At 41.1% G+C, this 18,796-nt stretch overlaps 2 protein-coding genes across 4 annotated transcripts in view; one reads left to right on the forward strand and one right to left on the reverse strand.

Moving 5' to 3' along the window:
- Nucleotides 1–304: 304 nt before the first annotated feature.
- The window catches only part of usp22 (ubiquitin specific peptidase 22), a 74,830-nt gene continuing 56,338 nt past the window's right edge, over nt 305–18,796 (reverse strand). Inside the window, exon 15 of one of the 2 annotated variants that reach the window (XR_005204782.1) lies at nt 305–661. The gene's annotated coding sequence lies outside the window, so the exon portion shown is untranslated. The remainder of the gene's footprint in view (nt 662–18,796) is intronic. The other variant, XR_005204781.1, reaches the window with a different exon arrangement.
- On the forward strand, nt 8,286–17,252 carry LOC119479947 (somatostatin receptor type 2-like). 2 transcript variants are annotated; one of them, XM_037755964.1, is made up of 4 exons: nt 8,286–8,711; nt 11,906–12,580; nt 13,941–14,266; nt 15,300–17,252. In XM_037755964.1, exons 2-4 carry the CDS (start codon nt 12,193–12,195, stop codon nt 15,720–15,722), a joined length of 1,137 nt encoding a protein of 378 aa, XP_037611892.1. In that variant the 5' UTR covers nt 8,286–8,711; nt 11,906–12,192; the 3' UTR covers nt 15,723–17,252. The 2 variants fall into 2 exon arrangements, with proteins under 2 accessions (XP_037611892.1, XP_037611893.1); XM_037755965.1 differs by having other exon boundaries at nt 11,938–12,580.

Here is an 18,796-nt window from a genome sequence, read left to right on the forward strand (position 1 = left end):
AGCATGTGACCGAACAGGCTGACACATACAGCTCACAGTCCACAGACCACAGCAATAACACAGTACATCTCAGGACCATTCGAAATATTTCTGCACAGACCTGGAGGTTTGTGCCTGAAACGTTTTCCAATGGTCATGATATCATAATTTGTTGTCCGGGTGAGTGGAGATTTCTTACGTTAGCTCACAATTGGCTCATGGAGTGCGGAGACAAGAATGTTTAAAGTTTAATTCAGGCGGCTGGCCCGCTGCCAACTGATATGTGCACAGAATAGGGCGTTTGTTATGAATAATTCTAGCTCATCATTTGTATCTTCTCTCACCGCATGCTGCCACACAGATACAAGATTATTTGCTTTCTTGTTTTTATTGCAGATTTGTCTTTTTTTTTTATAGTATTATTATCATAAAGTGAAGACAGCTGCTCCTGCCTCCCAGCTATGATATAACCCTACACTCTGGAGTAACCATCGCACTCCTCCGCCTGCAGGTGATTGACCGCCCCTTCGCTCCGAGGTCCCTGTGGTCGCTGATCTTGATCAAGGCTCTTTTCTGTTCTGGGTGAATGAACTCTCCACTGAAAACAAGACAGCACAGTCACTTCTCCTCAACTGCAACAGGCTGAAACTTTTCAGGCAACGCTTTTTCCAGACACACCAGGCTGGAGAAAAGAAAGAAAAGATTTTACTAGGGCTGTCAATCGATTAAAATATTTAATCGCGATTAATCGCATGATTGTCTATGATCAATCGTGACTAATCGCAAATTAATCAAACGTATTTTATCTGTTCAAAATGGACCTTTAAGAGAGATTTTTGAAGTATTTAATACTCTTATCAACATGTCAGTGGGCAAATGTGTTTGCTTTATGCTAATGTATGTATATATTTATTATTGGAAATCAATTAACAACACAAAACAATGACAAATATTGTCCAGAAACCCTCACAGGTACTGCATTTAGCATAAAATATGTGCATAAAATATATGCTCAAATCATAACATGGCAAACTGCAGCCCAACAGGCAACAACAGCTGTCAGTGTGTCAGTGTGCTGACTTGACTATGACTTGCCCCAAACTGCATTTGATTATCATAAAGTGGGCATGTCTGTAAAGGGGAGACTCTTGGGTACCCATAGAACCCATTTTCATTCACATATCTTGAGGTCAAGGGACCCCTTTGAAAATGGCCATGACAGGTTTTCTTTGCCTAAATTTAGCGTAGGTTTGGAGCGTTATTTAGTCTCCTTCATGACAAACCAGTATACCATGGTACCAATGGATTCCTTAGGCTTTCTAGTTTCATATGATACCAGTATCTTCACTCTAGCTTTAAAACTGAGCCCGCTACAACCTCTAAAAAATGTATTGAATTAATGCGTTAAAGATTTTAGCGTCGTTAAAACAAATTTGCGTTTACTTCATTAACTTTGACAGCCATAGCTTTGACATCACAAAAGGGATAAGACCAGCATACAGAAGGAGAAGAGACATACTGTCTGAACATTACACAAAGTCCAACAAAATGCACACACAAACTAACATTCAGGTATCTTCCTGCCAGTATTTGGTGTGTCTGAATGTCTAGTGTCTCTTAACTGCTTTGCTGCTGAACTGTTTTTAACCTCCCAAAAGAGTGGGACTTGGACAATAGGCGTATCTGCACTTGATACTGCAATTATTTTTTAAAAAGCAGACAGTGTGACATGGTCATGTCATTCACCTTTAAAATTCCATCTCTACTGTGACGCCTACGCTTCTTCGTCAGGTGATAGACGCAGAGCAGCAGTGTCAGGGTCGTCCAATGTGACTCACCACCTCTGGAAACTCCCGAGAAACTTTTAAAGTAACTTTGTTGATTTAAAATGAAGACAGATTCTGCAACTGCATGCTTTATTTCTTGCTGCCAGTGTTTACAGAAAACACTATTTTCGTAATATAAGAGAAAGTTTCCAAACGACCCGCCGTGTTGGTCTAGTTTGAAATCCAGGAGCAGACAGCCCACGAGTGAAAGCGTTCGTCCAATTAGGTGCAGCCAGGAAGTGTTTGCGCAGTTGTAGGAGGGTGTGACCTGTATGTTTTCAGATGTCATTGGGCTACGATCCTGCATACATACACCACTGCTAACCCTCCAATGCTTGAAAGAAAGCCAAGAAAATGTCCAATTGTGTATTGGTGTATCTTGTTTCAGGGATCAATCATCTATTGTGATACCGCCATCCATCCAGTGCTGGGAAGAGATGCCCCTCTTGCGTTCAAAAACGTCCCTGATGACACGAACTATAAGAATGGCATTCGATAAAAGTGAGTTTTCCAAAGGAATTTAAAAGATAATACTGAAGAGTTTGTCTGGCGTGTCATTCCACAGTTGAGGTGCCCTAAAAGCAAAAGCTCTGTCCCCTTAATGTAGCTATGGGAACTGCCAACCGGTTCCTGCCTGAGGATCTCAGACTGTGTGCAGGGTGATAAGGAAAGAGTTGATAAGGACAGAGATCTAGGGCCAAGCCATTAAGTGCTTTAAATGTAATAAGCAAGATCTTTAAATCAATTTTAAGGACCTTAAAGGGGGACTGGTATGTTCCTTTTCCTTAGATTTGGTTAAGAGTCACAAAGTTACAATTTAGAGTCACATCACACACCACACCATGGTTTCTGACTGGACACTCAACATGTTTGAACAATGTCTGATTTAAGCTTTGGAACATTTTTAGACATCCAATTTTCTATATCTGATAAAACCGTCTCTCAAAGTGGAGAGACTAGTGGGGCTGTCAGGTTTAAGTGGTATATCTGCGTATCATCTGCAAAAAAGTGAAATTAAATGAAAATTGAATGATGCGGCAAAGCAGGAGCAGATAAAATGAGAAAAATATTGATCCCAAAATGGATCTCCAGGGCACTCCAAAGACTACCAGGGAGGGAGGTAAAACATAATATAGAAAAGGACTTTCGGTTGGTGGAGTTAAACCTCTTCAAGTCTGACCCATATTGGCCCACTCAGTTATCTTATGACTTATGTGGTCAACACTAATATGAGGTATCTGTAAATCCAGGTTAAGAAATCCGCTTTAGAATCACCTTGGCAGAGCATGGCAGGAAGAAAAGCACAGTGGACCTGGCCATGGATGGATTACTGAACAGGCCTAATGGTCTCAGGCCCAAGGATATTTTTCTTCATTAAAGCTGCACAGCATACTGAGGCTACAGTAACATTTCAGTAAAATACAGTACAATTAGCAAAGTGATTTAAATCAGAACAGCAGAATAGTTCTGCTTCAAGAAAATAGAACCTGCACCTCAGGTTTCCTTTAACATTTTGTTCAGTATTATGTAGTATTCAGTGTATTATCTGCGAAGAGGAGCATCAGTGTGGATCGGCTGTGGCTGGAAACTTTGGACGTGTGTCAAGACAGCCTCGCTTCCCCGCCAATGCGAACTAAATACCGAAGTTCAGGTGCACTTTTTGAACGAACAGTAGCACCTGAACTACAAAAAGATGCAAAAGGACTGCAAGGAGATACAAAAGGACAACAAGGAGACATGAAACAACTACAAAAGACACAAAATTACTACAAAAGATGCAGAACAACAACAAAGAGACTCAAAATTACTATAAAGTGATGTAACACAACTAAAAAGGGAGGAAAATGACTATTAAGTGGCGCAACACAACTACAAAGGAAGGTAAAATGACTATAAAGTGACGCAACGCAACTACAAAGGGAGGTGAAATGACTATAAAGTGACGCAATGCAACTACAAAGGGAGGTAAAATGGCTATAATGTGGCGCAACACAACTACAAAGGGAAGTAAAATGACTATAAAGTGGCGCAATGCAACTACAAAGAGACATATAATGACTATAAAGTGACGCAACACGACTACGAAGGGAGGTAAAATAACTATAAAGTGTTGCAACACAACTACAAAGAGACGTAAAATGACTATAAAGTGACGCAACACAACTACAAAGGGAGGTAAAGTAACTATAAAGTGGCGCAACACGACTACAAAGAGACGTAAAATTACTATAAAGTTATGCAACGCAACTACAAAGGGAGGTGAAATGACTTTAAAGTGACGCAACACAACTACAAAGGGAGAGAAAATGACTTTAAAGTGACGCAACGCGACTACAAAGGGAGGGAAAATGACTATAAATTGATACAACATAACTACGAAGGGACGTAATTCATTGATTGATTAGCACCGCCCAAGACGATTGTGATTGGTTTAAAGAAATACAAACAAACCAGAGCATTTTTTTTCCCCCATAGTGGAATGATAATTTGTGGAGCCAGACCTTTTTTTATCGCTGACACAGCGTTGTGGAGATATAGGTCTGGCTATGCGAGACTAGTCTTGACCTAATGTGTACTAAAATGAAATCATTTCAACTTTTACGTGAGCCAAATAATGTGCAGAAAGTTCTTCTTTTGTGGTTTTGTGGCTGTCACGTGGATCGAAAGGAACTGAGGTAGAAAAATATTCAAAGAAATATTCAAAGCTCTGTGACCTTGAGGACCAGCCATTTGTCCATGCTGTGTAATCCAGATGATGTGCAGCGCCTTCGCTCTTGGCACCAAGGCCATGTGTGTATGTGCTGCAGTACTGCGCTGTCACCAGTAGTCAAAGTGATAAACAGCAGATAAATCAGGTCACAATGCGTGCTTACTTTCTACCTGGAAGAGTTTCACAACAAGCACGAGCATCAAGGTTCTGCAACATTTTCAGCAACATTGAGTCAGTCACACTTTGGAGATGTTGTTTGTCCGTTTGGTAGCTTTTTGCCAGGGGGCCATGAAATGTATGTGAAGCCGGCTGAGAAGATGGCAAAAGAATAGTACATGACAGGATAACAGGCAGGCGTTGGGCTGCAGAGGGAAAAGAGACATATATGGCTTGACACTTTTCTGTAGCGGCTTCACTCTTTCCAGCAACACCTCGTCTATACACAGCAAAAACAGTACGTCAGCAGCACAACAGAGTCCTCCGCTCCGTCAGTGTCTGTCCTGGATCTTTTCAAATGGATTTGGACAGACCTCAAAGCCCCAAAGACAACAATCATGGACTTAATCCCATAAATGAGGAAAAAATGCCCAGTCCATGCTGTGTGTAGCTGGTTAAAATGGAAGCATTTCTTGCTGCTTTTTCTGTGTAGGCAAGGCGTAATAAAGGAAATAATACAAGAAACTGACTGCATGCTCTCAGTTTTTGATCTTTAAATCTTATCTTAAATGGACCTTTACCCTGAAATAGGTTTCTTATTGACTTAGACGTGTGTCAGAGGTGAAGGCCAAGTGTAGAGTTGTTGACCGATGATGTTCAAGGCTATGTGTGTGTTTGTGTCAAGCAAAAACAAAGAGAAAGATTCATCACATTGTGTATCAGCTATTTAAAAGGCACAATGTACTATAATTCACTTCATAATTTTCTTTCAGCAGTGGGCGGTGGTATTGAGCAGTAAAAATCAATTTAAAAAATGGACATTTTATTGCGTAGGCTACTGCTTTGCTGATAACACATTGGGCTACAGCAAACTGACTAATGAACACTGTGTGGTGTAAAGCATTAGACATTGCAAAATGAGTTTTATGGCATGAAATAAACTATGAAAACATATAAGATCAGTGATGAAAATGATGTGTTGCTGTCGGTGCTGCTGTTTCTCAAAAAAACAGACCTCGCTTCCCCTCGTCTCCCCTCCTCCTGCCTGACACCATTTCATGTTTTTACTGATGGGGATGTAGGGAGTGATTTTTCCTCCGAAATGTCATTGTACGCTGTTGCCAAAATGTTGATATTTTCCCAACCATACTACTGTAAAATACTCCTAAACTCCTAACCACAAGGAGGATTTTAGAAGCGGCGTGATTGCATATCAAGTCAATGGAGCGATACAATCAGACGCAAAATTCGCCGAGGGGTGGTGCAAATTGACATGTGAGTTGAATATGTTTCAGCGTGAGCAACAGAATTTGACTCATCCTTAGGCTTTATGAGCCTGATTCATAAACGTACAGAGACGAGAGGAAAAAAAGGGTACAGACTGGAGGGAGATAACAAAAAGAATCTGACTTCCTGGTAAATTGAGTTCAGTCAGAGGCTGAGCTAAACACAACGCACAGACACACATGGACGGGGCTAACTAGCTCACAGCTAACGTCTGCATAGTCTGTACATAGTGATGGTAGGTTTTGTTACCTTTGGACAGTCAGGCTAGCTGTTTCCAGTCGTTATGCTAAACTAAATTTAACGGCTGTAGGCCTACAGTTAGCTTGATATAACATATGATATCTTACGGAAAGTTATTTCTCATATCTCGTGCCTACGAATGTCCAGCGTCAATTTTCCGCTCCAGTCTTTTTAGGCAACAAAACTACTTAGTTAGGATTAGGCAACAAAACCCCTTAGTTAGGTTTAGGCAACAAAATAGCTTGTTAGGTTTAGACAACAAAACCATTTAGTTAGGTTTAGGAAAAGATTGACTTGGTTAGATTTAGGCAACAAAACCACTTAGTTAAGTTTAGGCAATAAAACCAATTATTTAGGTTTAGGCAATAAAACTACTTAGTTAGGTTTAGGCAACAAAACCAATTAGTTAGGTTTAGGCAATAAAACGACTTAGTTAGGTTTAGGCAACAAAACCACTTAGTTAAGTTTAGGCAATAAAACCAATTATTTAGGTTTAGGCCATAAAACTACTTAGTTAGGTTTAGGCAACAAAACCAATTAGTTAGGTTTAGGCAATAAAATGACTTAGGTTTAGGCAACAAAACCACTTAGTTAAGTTTAGGCAGTAAAACTACTTAGTTAGATTCAGGCAACAAAACCACTTAGTTAAGTTTAGGCAATACAATTACTTAGTTAGGTTTAGGCAACAAAACCACTGAGTTAAGTTTAGTCAATAAAACAACTTAGTTAGGTTTAAGAACAGATCGTGGTTAAGTTATGCAACACCAGAAGTGGTTACGCCACACTGGAAGGGGCGTTACTTACTTACGGAAGTTCCGTGACCAAAACTACTGAGTTAGGTTTAGGAAAAGATCGCGGAAGTTACGTGACAAATATATCAACGTCGACTTCTGGTTTCACACGGGATATGAACAATGGTCTCCTGGGCGAAAGTGTGATGTTTTTGGACCCACCCGTGCACCCCGACCTCCTCCCTACGCGGTGTTTGCCGCTCTTAATATGTGTTCACAATTACACGGATTACATACAAATTGATTTCGTGGGATATAAATTATAAGAATTACAGTGAATTACTTTTCGTAGGTATAGCTACAAACGGTGTATGAGAACAGCGTGCTTCATATTGAGCAAACACATATGAGAGCTGTGTCGACCTTCTCAATCTAAATCTCGTCAAGAGGGCAAATAAGCGTATTTTCCAAAATGTCAAAACTAACCCTTTAACGAAATGCGACAGTGCTGACGTTGTTTCTTTAAGCTCTTTGGACTAGCTGATCATTTAAAATGAATTGGAACGCTTGCAGGCCAGATGTGACACACAATAGTGAACTCTTCCAGGGACCTCAAACCACAGCACAGCAAAAACACACACCTGAACCTTCCTGACTGTACACTGGTTTACATGGATGGGGATTTCTGCAGAGAATAACTGAAGACACCGTGCTCTACCCCGCCTGAGCAGCTTCCATCCCTTTCCTATCATTTTGGACATAAATAGAACTATTAATCTTTGATAGGACAACAGCTGGCTGTAATAATAGCAGCACTTTTGTGGGGACATTTTCTCATGGAGAGGTCGTGGAAGACGGCTACCCGCCATCTGCACTTGCTTCATCCCTCCTCCTTTATAAAAGACGGGAAGAAGGGGGGGTTGTTGCATTGGCTTCATCCTTCAGATCTGAGTGTATGTGGATGTGCACCACTGACTGAATATCTAAGGCCTGCATAACACTTGAAATCATTTCAATGGAAGCTGATTAAAGAGACGACTGGTGCATGATACTGTGAGGAAGCTTTGTGTTTTTTTAGTCTCTGCACTGAGGATGCTCTGCTCTGCAAGCATACAGGATTTTTTTTTTTGTCTAAAATTGCCATGAAAACTAAATTTTTCTAAACTGCTGGTTCAGGTAAGCTATGCAAATATTCCACTTCTAAACACGTTTGAAACCGTCTGTTAACTCTGCAGAGAAATAAATCTGTCAATGACACAAGGCACCAGGAATTGAGTCATCTACACACGACTCACTCCAACACAGAGTGACGCGCTCAACGCAAAAACTCATCTGTCACTCACAGGCTGCTTCTCTCTCTCTCTCTCTCTGTATCTCCTGCCTGCCGCTCCGTATCGGTACGATTCGGTGCCAAGACTTTCTGGTTGGACGCAGCGTACTGGCTGTGAGCGCACTGCGTTTTTTTAATTTTTAGACGTGGTCTGTCAAAGTTTCGGTTTACAAACGCGGAATATATCTTGAAGGTAAAAAATAATGACCTGAGAGCCGTAGTATAACCGGCAGCTGTGGTGAAGGTGAAGGAGAGTGGGCTGTGGAGCGCCAGCGCTGTGCGTAATTGTCTGGTAGCAGGTGGATGGAGAGGCTGCTGTGAGGGATCATGAAGCTCTCCAGCAGGTTCAGCGCCGTTTCAGAGCGGCTGGACTCCGTATATTCTCTGCTGAAGGACACTTTGCCACGATGGACTTGATATGAAGAGGACATTTTCAAATTTTCAATTTAAAAGTAAGTGATATTGACATTTTTGTGCTGAATTTTAAAAAGGCTATTTCTGTGTTGGACTTTGGCTGGCTTTTTGCGCACTGCAATTCTTCCATAGTCAGGTCTGTTTTTGTCTTTTAAAAGTTATATTTGTTGCCATAAAGTGGCACACACACACGCAATCTAATTCATGGCACAGGGCATTCGTTTTTGGCACCCAAATGCAATTAAAGGATTCAAATGAACTCAAACCCACTTAAAGCGCATGTACATGGGCTTCTTGCGCACTCTGATATCTACTTCTGCTTGTTAAAAGGAGGGTAGATGTATGTACCTTCATCCCAGTACAGAAAAAAATAATAATTGGAATAGGTGCAAAGCACAGTGGAGAAACATTCGGATTAACAAGGAGAGTTGGTTTGGAAACATGTCAGGGAGAGTAAGGGGGTTTGTCCCTCAATTAAGAGGTCAACGGTTTGATGCCTGCAGGAGCCATTTCATGTCAAAGTGACAATTGGAAGAGAGTTTTTCCACTTTAGTGTGCACGTCTCCTGTTGAGCTGGACATTTATCACACACAGCCTGCAGGTTGTAGTGTGAGGCTGCATGCTGCTGCTGCTTCCCTGGAAGCACTATTCACATCTCATCTATTCACCCAGTCAGTGCTGAGCTCAAATGTGGCTTCATCCTGCTGCAATTTATGTTTTTATGTGAGTCTTTATGGATCCCATTGCAAGAGTTTTAATAGACCATCAAATCCCCCTTTCACTCTTAATAATACAATTGCTCTGCTTGATAATTAAACTCCGAGATGTTACCAAATAATACTCACACACTCACACAGTAATTAGCCTGCCCTCCTGCTAAGAAGTAACACTATAAAGCCTTCCATCAGTTGATGTATTATTAGTGCATTCTGTGCATTCTGTCTGTAGCACTCACTCTCTCTCACACACACACACACAAGCACATATTTCTATGATGGAGCTCTCTCGATATCTGTTTTTAAAGGCCAATAAAGAGTCTTTTTCTGGATTTAGAATTTTTAATTGGAATATTTTATGTTCATCATTTTTTTCAGCAATAACCATTCGGTGTAATTACATTCAGTCTATATAGGAGTTTCCATTGTTAGTGGCGGGGTCCGCCATGCACTCACTGTTACCATTGGTAACAAATCAACCAGCAGTGAAATCTTAAGGATTGTAATTTTAAAATTGGATTAAATTTGCATCCAATTAAATTCCTTTAAATTATGAGAATGCAATGCGTCTAACATATAATTGCTCTCTCACAAGGACGGGAAAACCAAGCAGCTTGGAGATGATTTTGGCTTCTAAAATTCTGCACTGAATCTTCGACTAACTAAGTTTTAGGTTGGTTGGCAGATTTTGCAGATATCAAACTGACGGTTAATGTGTGTGGCCATATCAAAATGGACCCATCTCCATTGACCAGACTTACCTATTTAAACAGTGCTGAAAGAGGTTGACAAACCTAATTAGTGACAATTATTATAATTCTTTTAGTCTTTTCATTGAATACCTTTGGGTTTTTTGGACTGATAGGCAGATGAAACACAAAGGTTAAAGACATCCCTTTTGTCTCTGGTAATTACTGATGGCCATTTGTGGTTAGATTTTATAAATTGATAATTCATTTTGAAGGAAAAACACTTTGCGGATTAATAAAAACAACAATAATCCCCAGAAGTCAGTTAGCCTTCTAACCTCATCTGCTGTGATAACAAGTAATTGTACCCAACAATTACCCAACGATATCCCTCATTAGCATAAAGTGGACTGTCCAGAGTGGGCCCTGTACTAATGTCCCTGTTGCTGTCACTGCAGGGAAAGAGTGATTGATCCTGCCACAGTGCCAGAGCTGTTTGTCCCCGAGATCAATTGAATAAACATTTGTTTTCTGCAGCGCGGTGTGCCCTGGTCGTGCTTTCGCTCAGGCGTACCTTTTTTTTTTGTTGCATGTATGCATACGTGGGGGAGGCACACGCACACACACAAACACACACGTGTGCACACACCTGACCTGGACTACTTGGCTCAGTGTAGCATTGTAGGGGGATTTAGGGTCTGGACGGTAACTGAATATGAGATCAAATGAGATCCAGTTGATATTTTGACGTTGAATACTGACATAATATGGTTATCATGATGAGTTTTGTTGCCCCTGATGCCTACAACTAGATATCTTCCTTAGTGCAAAACATAGATAGACTGTATATAAGAAGTGGATGTAGTCACCGTGACGTCACCCATTGGTTGCAGACTACGGTTTTGAAGCCTTGAGTTCCACATTTTGGCCGTCGTCATCTTGTTTTTTTGCAACCAGGGGTGACACGAGAGGGTGGAGCTAAGTACAAATGAACGCTGAATAAGACTTTTTTAGGCGACTTAAATGTCACAACCAACTTTCATGAACTGACTGGACAACGCCGTGGTAGCGACCTGTCAATCACAAGGTAGCCATGCCCTTAAGCATACCCTGCTTTATGGTCTATTTGCCTCTAAATGGGACCATAATTTACTAAATGAACATCACGCTGTATTGAAGAAGACTTGAAACTAGTGATTGAGACCATAAAGTCAGAATCAAGTGAGAAGTAGGCTCATTTCCTCATAGACTTCTATACAATCGGACTTCTTTTTGCAACCAGAGGAGTCGTCTCCTGCTGGCTGTTAGAAAAAATGCAAGTTTAAGGCACTTCAGCACTGGCTTCACTTTTAAGACCCGGAGGTTATCGCCTGGTGTGAAAGCGTTCAAATAAGTGTCATGAAATAAAAGTTTTGCGTGTTTGGGTTGGGTTTGGGTTGTGCCTCCAGTATTTTGCGTCTTGCCTATGAAGGTCCCAGTTTTCTGTCTCTCTCTGCTGTGTGAGAGAATGCCCTAAATTTATTTTTAGAAAGCTGCACATCATCTCTAATTTTAACTTGACTGGATTGGCATCTTGGCATCTCCTCCATGTCTCTGTCTGCCAATTGCTTGCGTGATTGGAATAAGTATTGAGGAACTAAACATGTAAAAGGACATATCTATTCTCTATAGAGAGGATATTTTACATCTTTCTCTGATTGAAGACGTGAAAGTCATTATTTAAAGTAATCTGTTGCCATGGACCTTGAAGGGCTATTATTATTTGTCAAAGGAATATTCTGTTTCTCAGCCAAACTTACTGTTCTTTATGTCTCTCTTTCTCCCTAGATCTATCTTGCTCTTTTTCTGTTTCTCTACAGCTGGGATGTGATACCTGCAGTTCCTCATTGATGAAAATCCCTAGTCATCCTGGAGCCCCAAATCCCTAGACCCCAAAAATTCCCAGTACCCCAGGAAGTTGAAGTCCCTTTACCCTTATTTCAACAGTCCTGCATGGTAAAATTAATGCTTTTAAGCCTTCTCCAAACTGCTTTATGATTACATCTTTACCCCTTACCCCTTGCCATCATTAGACACTTGGAACCCTTTGATACCCTAAACCCCTCTCAGCCACCATGGCCTTGGATCAGTGGCCCTTTCTACCGACTCCCCCCAACATCTCCATGCCCGAGCCTCTCCTGTACGACAGCTACATCCAGGGCAATGAGTCCGACCTGGACCTGAACATCTCCAAGGCCAGGGAGCCCCACCAGGACAAGACCAGCTCCGTGGTCATCACCTTGATCTACTTCATGGTGTGCGCCGTGGGGCTGTGCGGCAACGCCTTGGTCATATACGTCATCCTGCGCTACGCCAAAATGAAGACGGTGACTAACATCTACATCCTGAACCTGGCTGTGGCGGACGTTCTGTGCATGATGAGCCTGCCGTTCATCGCCCTGCAGCTGACTCTGGTGCACTGGCCCTTCGGAGAGGTGCTGTGCAGGGTGATCATGACTGTCGGTAGGTGGAGAGCGTGAAGAGCTAATGGTGCACTGGAGAAAGCAGTTTGTTTTACTGGGAAAAGAAACACTTTTGGCTTCCTCAAGAGGGAATAAAATAATTTAAATCATTGTCTGCTGTGATTGCAAATTAAAGAAAACCTAAATAATAGCGCTGTCAATCGATTAAATCATTTAATCGTGATTAATCGCATGATTGTCCATAGTTAATCGTGATTAATTGCAAATTATTCACAAAATTTAGTGTAAGTTTGGAGCGTTTTTTAACCTCCTTTGTGACAAGCTAGTATGACATGGATGGTACCAATGGATTCATTAGGTTTTGTAGTTTCATATGATGCCAGTATCTTCATTCTTCACTGATCCCACTACAACCTAAAAATCGCAAGTTGCATTAATACGTTAAAGAAATTAAAGAAAAACAATGTCCGTTATTATTGCGTTAACTTTGACAGCCTTACTTAAGAAACATCTGTTCTTTTTAAAATGTTAACACTTCAGTTGCAATTGCAAAAATTAAAGAGTGTTTGTTCAAAATCTTTGACATTTAGGTGTTTTAAAAGAATAGTTTAACATTTTGGGAAATACTTTTTTAGTTTTTTTTTTGCCAAGCCAAGCTAAGCTAACCATCTTCTGGCTGTAGCTTCATCTTTAAAGGTCCCATATTGTAGAAAGTGAGATGTCTTTTTTGATTATAATGCAGGTCTAGGTGCTATATAAATACTGTGAAAGTATCACCATGCTCAAACCAATGGAGAAATGCACACGCGCCTTTAAACGAGCCGTCGGGACTTCTGTGAGGTTGTGATGTCACAACTATACAGTCACCGGTGGAAGTGCCGCTAAACTCTGCGTAGTTGACACAACCAGTGAGTCCCCGGCTGCAGTGACACTGCGAAAACGGCAACATTGTAGATGGGGAAGACTGGAAACGCTGACCAATCAGAGCAGACTGGGCTTTTTTCGGAAGGGTTCTTAAAGAGACAGGTGCTAAAACGGAGCATTTCAGACAAGAGAGTGAATACAGGTATATTCAGAAAGACAGTATGAGAAAAAGAATGTGTTTTTTGTTCTAGTAGAAACTCAATATACAAATATGAACCTGAAAATGAACATGATATGTCTCCTTTAAATAAGCGTATTTCCCACAATATTTAACAATTTCAAAGCGTAGATTAGAGATATTTGGACTTTAGTTGCAATTCAAATAGTGTTGGTCCTCCTATGGCTGTCTTATCACACTTTATACACCTCCTGTTTTATTACAAAGAACAAGCATCAGCACTTACTGATACTGGTACTTGATACACGTCCTCATTTTACTTATCTTTCTCTACTTTCTCCCCTCCACCCCCTCCCAGACTCTCTCAATCAGTTCACCAGCATCTTCTGTCTGATGGTGATGAGCATCGATCGCTACTTGGCTGTGGTCCACCCTATTAAGTCCACGAAATGGCGGAAGCCTCGCGTGGCCAAGTTCATTAACCTGACAGTGTGGGGTGTGTCCCTGTTAGTCATCCTACCTACTATGATCTTCAGTGGCCTTGACAAGGTGCCAGTATGTGGGATCGTGTGGCCAGAGCCCCAGGATGTCTACTACACGGCCTTCATAATCTACACATTCTTCATAGGATTCTTCCTGCCGCTGGCAGTCATATGTCTTTGCTACCTGCTCATTATAGTCAAGGTGAGAGACCGCCTCCATTATAATAAATCATTTTTTAATACTGGCTACAGGACTAGAATGTTGAACAAACATCCAACCATTACAAAGATTGTGGAAGTATTTTGGTCCCTTAGGTCATGTTTATTTGTAGATTCAGATGAATAGCTCATTTAAAATAAAAGTCACTAAGTGTGTAGATAACGGTTGACAACTCTGAAATGAACAACAGTTTTCGCCACAGTTAACTATCTCATAAAGGTTTTTTAATGTTTTAAGTTAGTTTTGCTTGAGCTAATATGTTACATATTGAATTTTACAGGGTTGTTGTGTGTTTGAACACGGGCCCTGGGAGGCTATCCAGGCTAGCTATAGGGAAATTTAACATTTTAATTTCACAGACATTTGTTAAATTTGTTATGGGAATAATGTTGAAATTACAGCAGATGGTAGGAAATTGTCTTCAATAGAGACTTATAAGGTGGAAAAAACATTTGTATCAGGTGGGTTTAAAGGAACAAAAAACATGATTTACTCTGACAGAGTGTGATTGCAGGAAGCAATATAAATAAGAATACTGTTTTAATCATGCTGAGATCATTTTTTTGCCACCTTATTCGTCACTGAAAGTGTGTCTATAGCATCTGGCGAGTTAGTATTTTCAACATCTCTTCCTTGGTCCTGCAACAGGGCTATGGGTTCAGGCTGTTCTCATATACCAATATCAAATATCATATCATATGAGGATATGTTGAACCTGTTAAACTTCCTAACAAAAACCAGTATGCAAACAGCAATAAAGGAGTGTATATTGAAGTACATGGGAACATGAGAACATTGTTTTACTTTTGTTTTTTACCTTGGTATCGAATTGGTATCGAGAATCGTGGAATTTCATCGGTATTAGTATCGACCACTAAATTTCTGGTATCATGACATCCCTATCCCAAAATGTCAAAAGTTTACTTTAAGGTTAAATATCTATGTCTCATAGTGTGAACACTGTGATTTTATATTTGGGAGATTTTAAGCCATTGACAGTCCATTCTTTTTCCAGGTGAAGTCGTCTGGCATGCGGGTGGGTTCCACCAAGCGCAAGCGTTCTGAGCGCAAGGTGACACGGATGGTGTCCATCGTGGTTGCTGTGTTCGTCCTCTGCTGGCTGCCTTTCTACATCTTCAACGTCACCTCCGTCACCAGCTCCATCAACCCCACCTCCGCCGTGAAGAGCACCTTCGACTTCGTGGTGGTGCTCGGCTACGCCAACAGTTGCGCCAACCCCATCCTGTACGCCTTCCTGTCGGACAACTTCAAGAAGAGCTTTCAGAACGTCCTGTGCCTGAAGAAGGTGGCGGGCCTGGACGACATAGAGCGCAGCGACAGCAGGGCAGACAGGAGCAGGATGGTTCACGACGCCGTGACCAACTTGGAGACTCACAATGCTGCCTTGCTCAATGGCGAGCTGCAGACCAGCATCTGAGGAGTGGCAGTCGCATCCAGGGAGGCCAGAGAAATTGAGCAGTGGTGCTTCCAGACTGATGAGCTGCCAGTACACTGCTAGTGACCCCTTGTTCAAAGATGCAGGAGGCTGATGTAATAGTTGCAGCTCGTGGACATCAACACATGAGCAAAGTCTAAGTGAAAAATAAACAATTTCGTAAGGGGTTTTCAGGGGTCAGGGAAAGTACATGCTCAAAACTCTTGATATTTGGGTTAATGAAACAAATTGAGCTGGTTCGCCCTGAGGCGGAGCGAAAACGCATCTTGACTGAAGTGATTTTCAGCGCTGCGTTTAAGTGATGTTGAAATCAAACACAAATAAGAGTGCTGATCATGCTTGCCAGCTCGAGGTTTCGATCGAGTTGTCAGAAGTCATGCAGACGGAACCAAAATCGAAACAAGACGCAGGATCGAAGAAGAGACTGCTGTGGACCCACTGGAGAATCACTGAGACTAGTTCACCCATGGTAGAGAGAGAGATCCGAGGGGATGTCCTTGATGGAGTGTTCTGACAGAGAGAGCTATGAAGGGTCGGCATTGATTTCTCCGAATGTGGAAATACTGCTGAAGAAGTCAGCCGAACATTGCAGCGGAAAACAGCCAGCGCTGTAATTCAATAGAGACTTTGAAAGATACAAAATCAGAAGCCAAAAGGTGAAAAGCTTCATGTTTTATTCATACCAGCTGATTAGCCTGGTCTTACATGATCAACCAGGCAACAAAATGGCAAAGCCCTCTCAACATGATGAACAAAGGATGCTCTTTTTCTCTCTCTTGCTGGCATCTCCGCAGGAGGAGCTGCATTGATCCGTAAACTCTCGAATTGAACATCCTGGATTATTGATTAAGTGGAAGGATGGGAAAACATCTCGCCGGCCGCTCTGACCTTGCTCCCTTTAAAACAGTTTGTATATAGCCTACAAAATGGTTTTCTGTCAACCTCCGGGGGAAAGGTCCTAATCAAAATGAATTTCAAAGGCATGTAAAATAATCCTGTATTCTTGTAAAGCATCAAGGACAGTTCTGAAACAATGTTTGTGAAACCCATCTTATGTACTTTATACTATCACTGTATCCTGGTCTTAACAATAGTTGCTCCCTGTGCCAGCGGTGCCATTGTAAGGAGCCCATTTGTACTTGTAAAGTGCTGTGTTGTGACAATGTAAGATTTCTTCTCGAGTTCATGTTGAAATGTGGTCACTGCCCTCGGCTTCACATTTGAATCTGACAGCTTGCAAAAAGGTCTAAATTTCACAGAAGGCAGAAAATTAAGTTATATAGTCAAAGAGGGAGAGAGAGGTAGGGGGATAAGGAGATACAGAGGATAGAAAGAACTAAAGGTTGTATTCTATCTACTGAGAACGCAATGAAGACAAAGTTTGAGAGATTGTAGTGGGCTGAATGGATACAGCTGACAGGAAGAAACCAAGGTGTGTGTGTGTGTGAGTGATAAAGAGAGAAAAGAAACAGAACTTGAAACACCTGTATAATAAATTGTTGTTACAAGCCTTCTAATGGCCATTCTGGAAATCGCCAGCTTTTAGGCAACGATGGCTGAGAAAGCCTGATTGTATTTCTTAAGTTATAACTTAACTCATATGTATCAATAGATCAAACATACAGTTCATTTATTTTTTACAGATTTTTGAAAGAAATCAAAACAGCACGCCGATTCATAGCTATACCTATGAAAAGTAATGCACTGTAATTCGTATATATATCCCATGAAATCAATTTGTATGTAATCCACGTAATCGTGAACCAGGACGTACAAAGAGCAACAAACGCCGCATAGGGAGGAGGTCGGGGCGGATCAAAATACACCAGACTTTCGTCCCACTTCGTAAATTATTTTAACCCAAATGTTGACTTATTTGTTACGTAACTTCCGTACTTAAATTATGCTACTTCCGTAGTTATTTTAACCCAAACGTTGACTTATTTATCATGTAAGTTCCATATTTGAGTTACGCCACTTCGTAGTTATTTTAACCCAAACCACGATCTTTTCCTAAACCTAACCAAGTCGTTTTGTTGCCTAAACCTAACCAAGTTTTTTTTTCCTGTGAAGACAGGATTTTATTTTGAAAAGAATGTATGCATGTAACAACTGGAAATTGACACGTGTTGCTAGGCATTCGTACGAAAATGCGTGAAAAATGAGGAAGAGGTTAACTTTTTGTAAGACATCATACAAACTGTTGTATGAGGATATGTTGTACTGTGTCAAGCTCCAAAAAAAATGGATCCTATACATTTCCCAAGGTGCAACTGGATAACATCTTTCTTCAGACCCTCGCACTCTGTTAATGCCCAAGTCTTTCAAACTCCACACCCTTAGTACTTTTACACATCACATATATTGTACTAACTCAGAAAAGGATTCAGTGTAATGGTAGTCTTTTCTACACAGGCTAGTCATACAATAGCCTACATTCTCACCAAGACCACTTATTATTAAAATGGGAATTGCATGCTCATATAATTGTATACCCAATACCACTTCTAACCTGTCGTGACCTTTACTCAATGCATCTCACATTTCTCAGTGGCCTTCATTACACTGGGTGAATAATGGAGGCAGCAGCGATAAGTTAAATGTGCATACATTTATAATTAGCAGCGTCTTGAGAGACACAAGACTGTCAGGATGCCAGATGGATTAATGGAATAATCAATCAATCAGTGGAACATCATGGAGGTTCCCATGTTTTTTTTTAGCCATGCTAGCTGCATGGCTCAAGGGGTGGCAATGTCTGTCAGTTCACCACTTTGGTCCCTATTGAAATGTCTCAACAACTATTGGATGGGGATTGCTATGAAATCCGGTACAGACATTCATGGTCCCTACAGGATGAACTGTAATAACTTTGGTGATCCCTTAACTCTACATGTAGCAGCATCAGGTCAAATTTTGTATTCGTCCGGCACTTTAATTTAAGACCAAATACCTTCAAAACTAACATTCCAATGAGCCTCAGCTGTACTTTGTGTTAAATGCTAATTGGGAAATGTTAGCATGCTAACACGCTGAACAAGGATGGTGCACATGAT

Source organism: Sebastes umbrosus, chromosome 20, assembly GCF_015220745.1.
Source record: "Sebastes umbrosus isolate fSebUmb1 chromosome 20, fSebUmb1.pri, whole genome shotgun sequence".
Lineage (NCBI taxonomy): Eukaryota > Metazoa > Chordata > Actinopteri > Perciformes > Sebastidae > Sebastes > Sebastes umbrosus.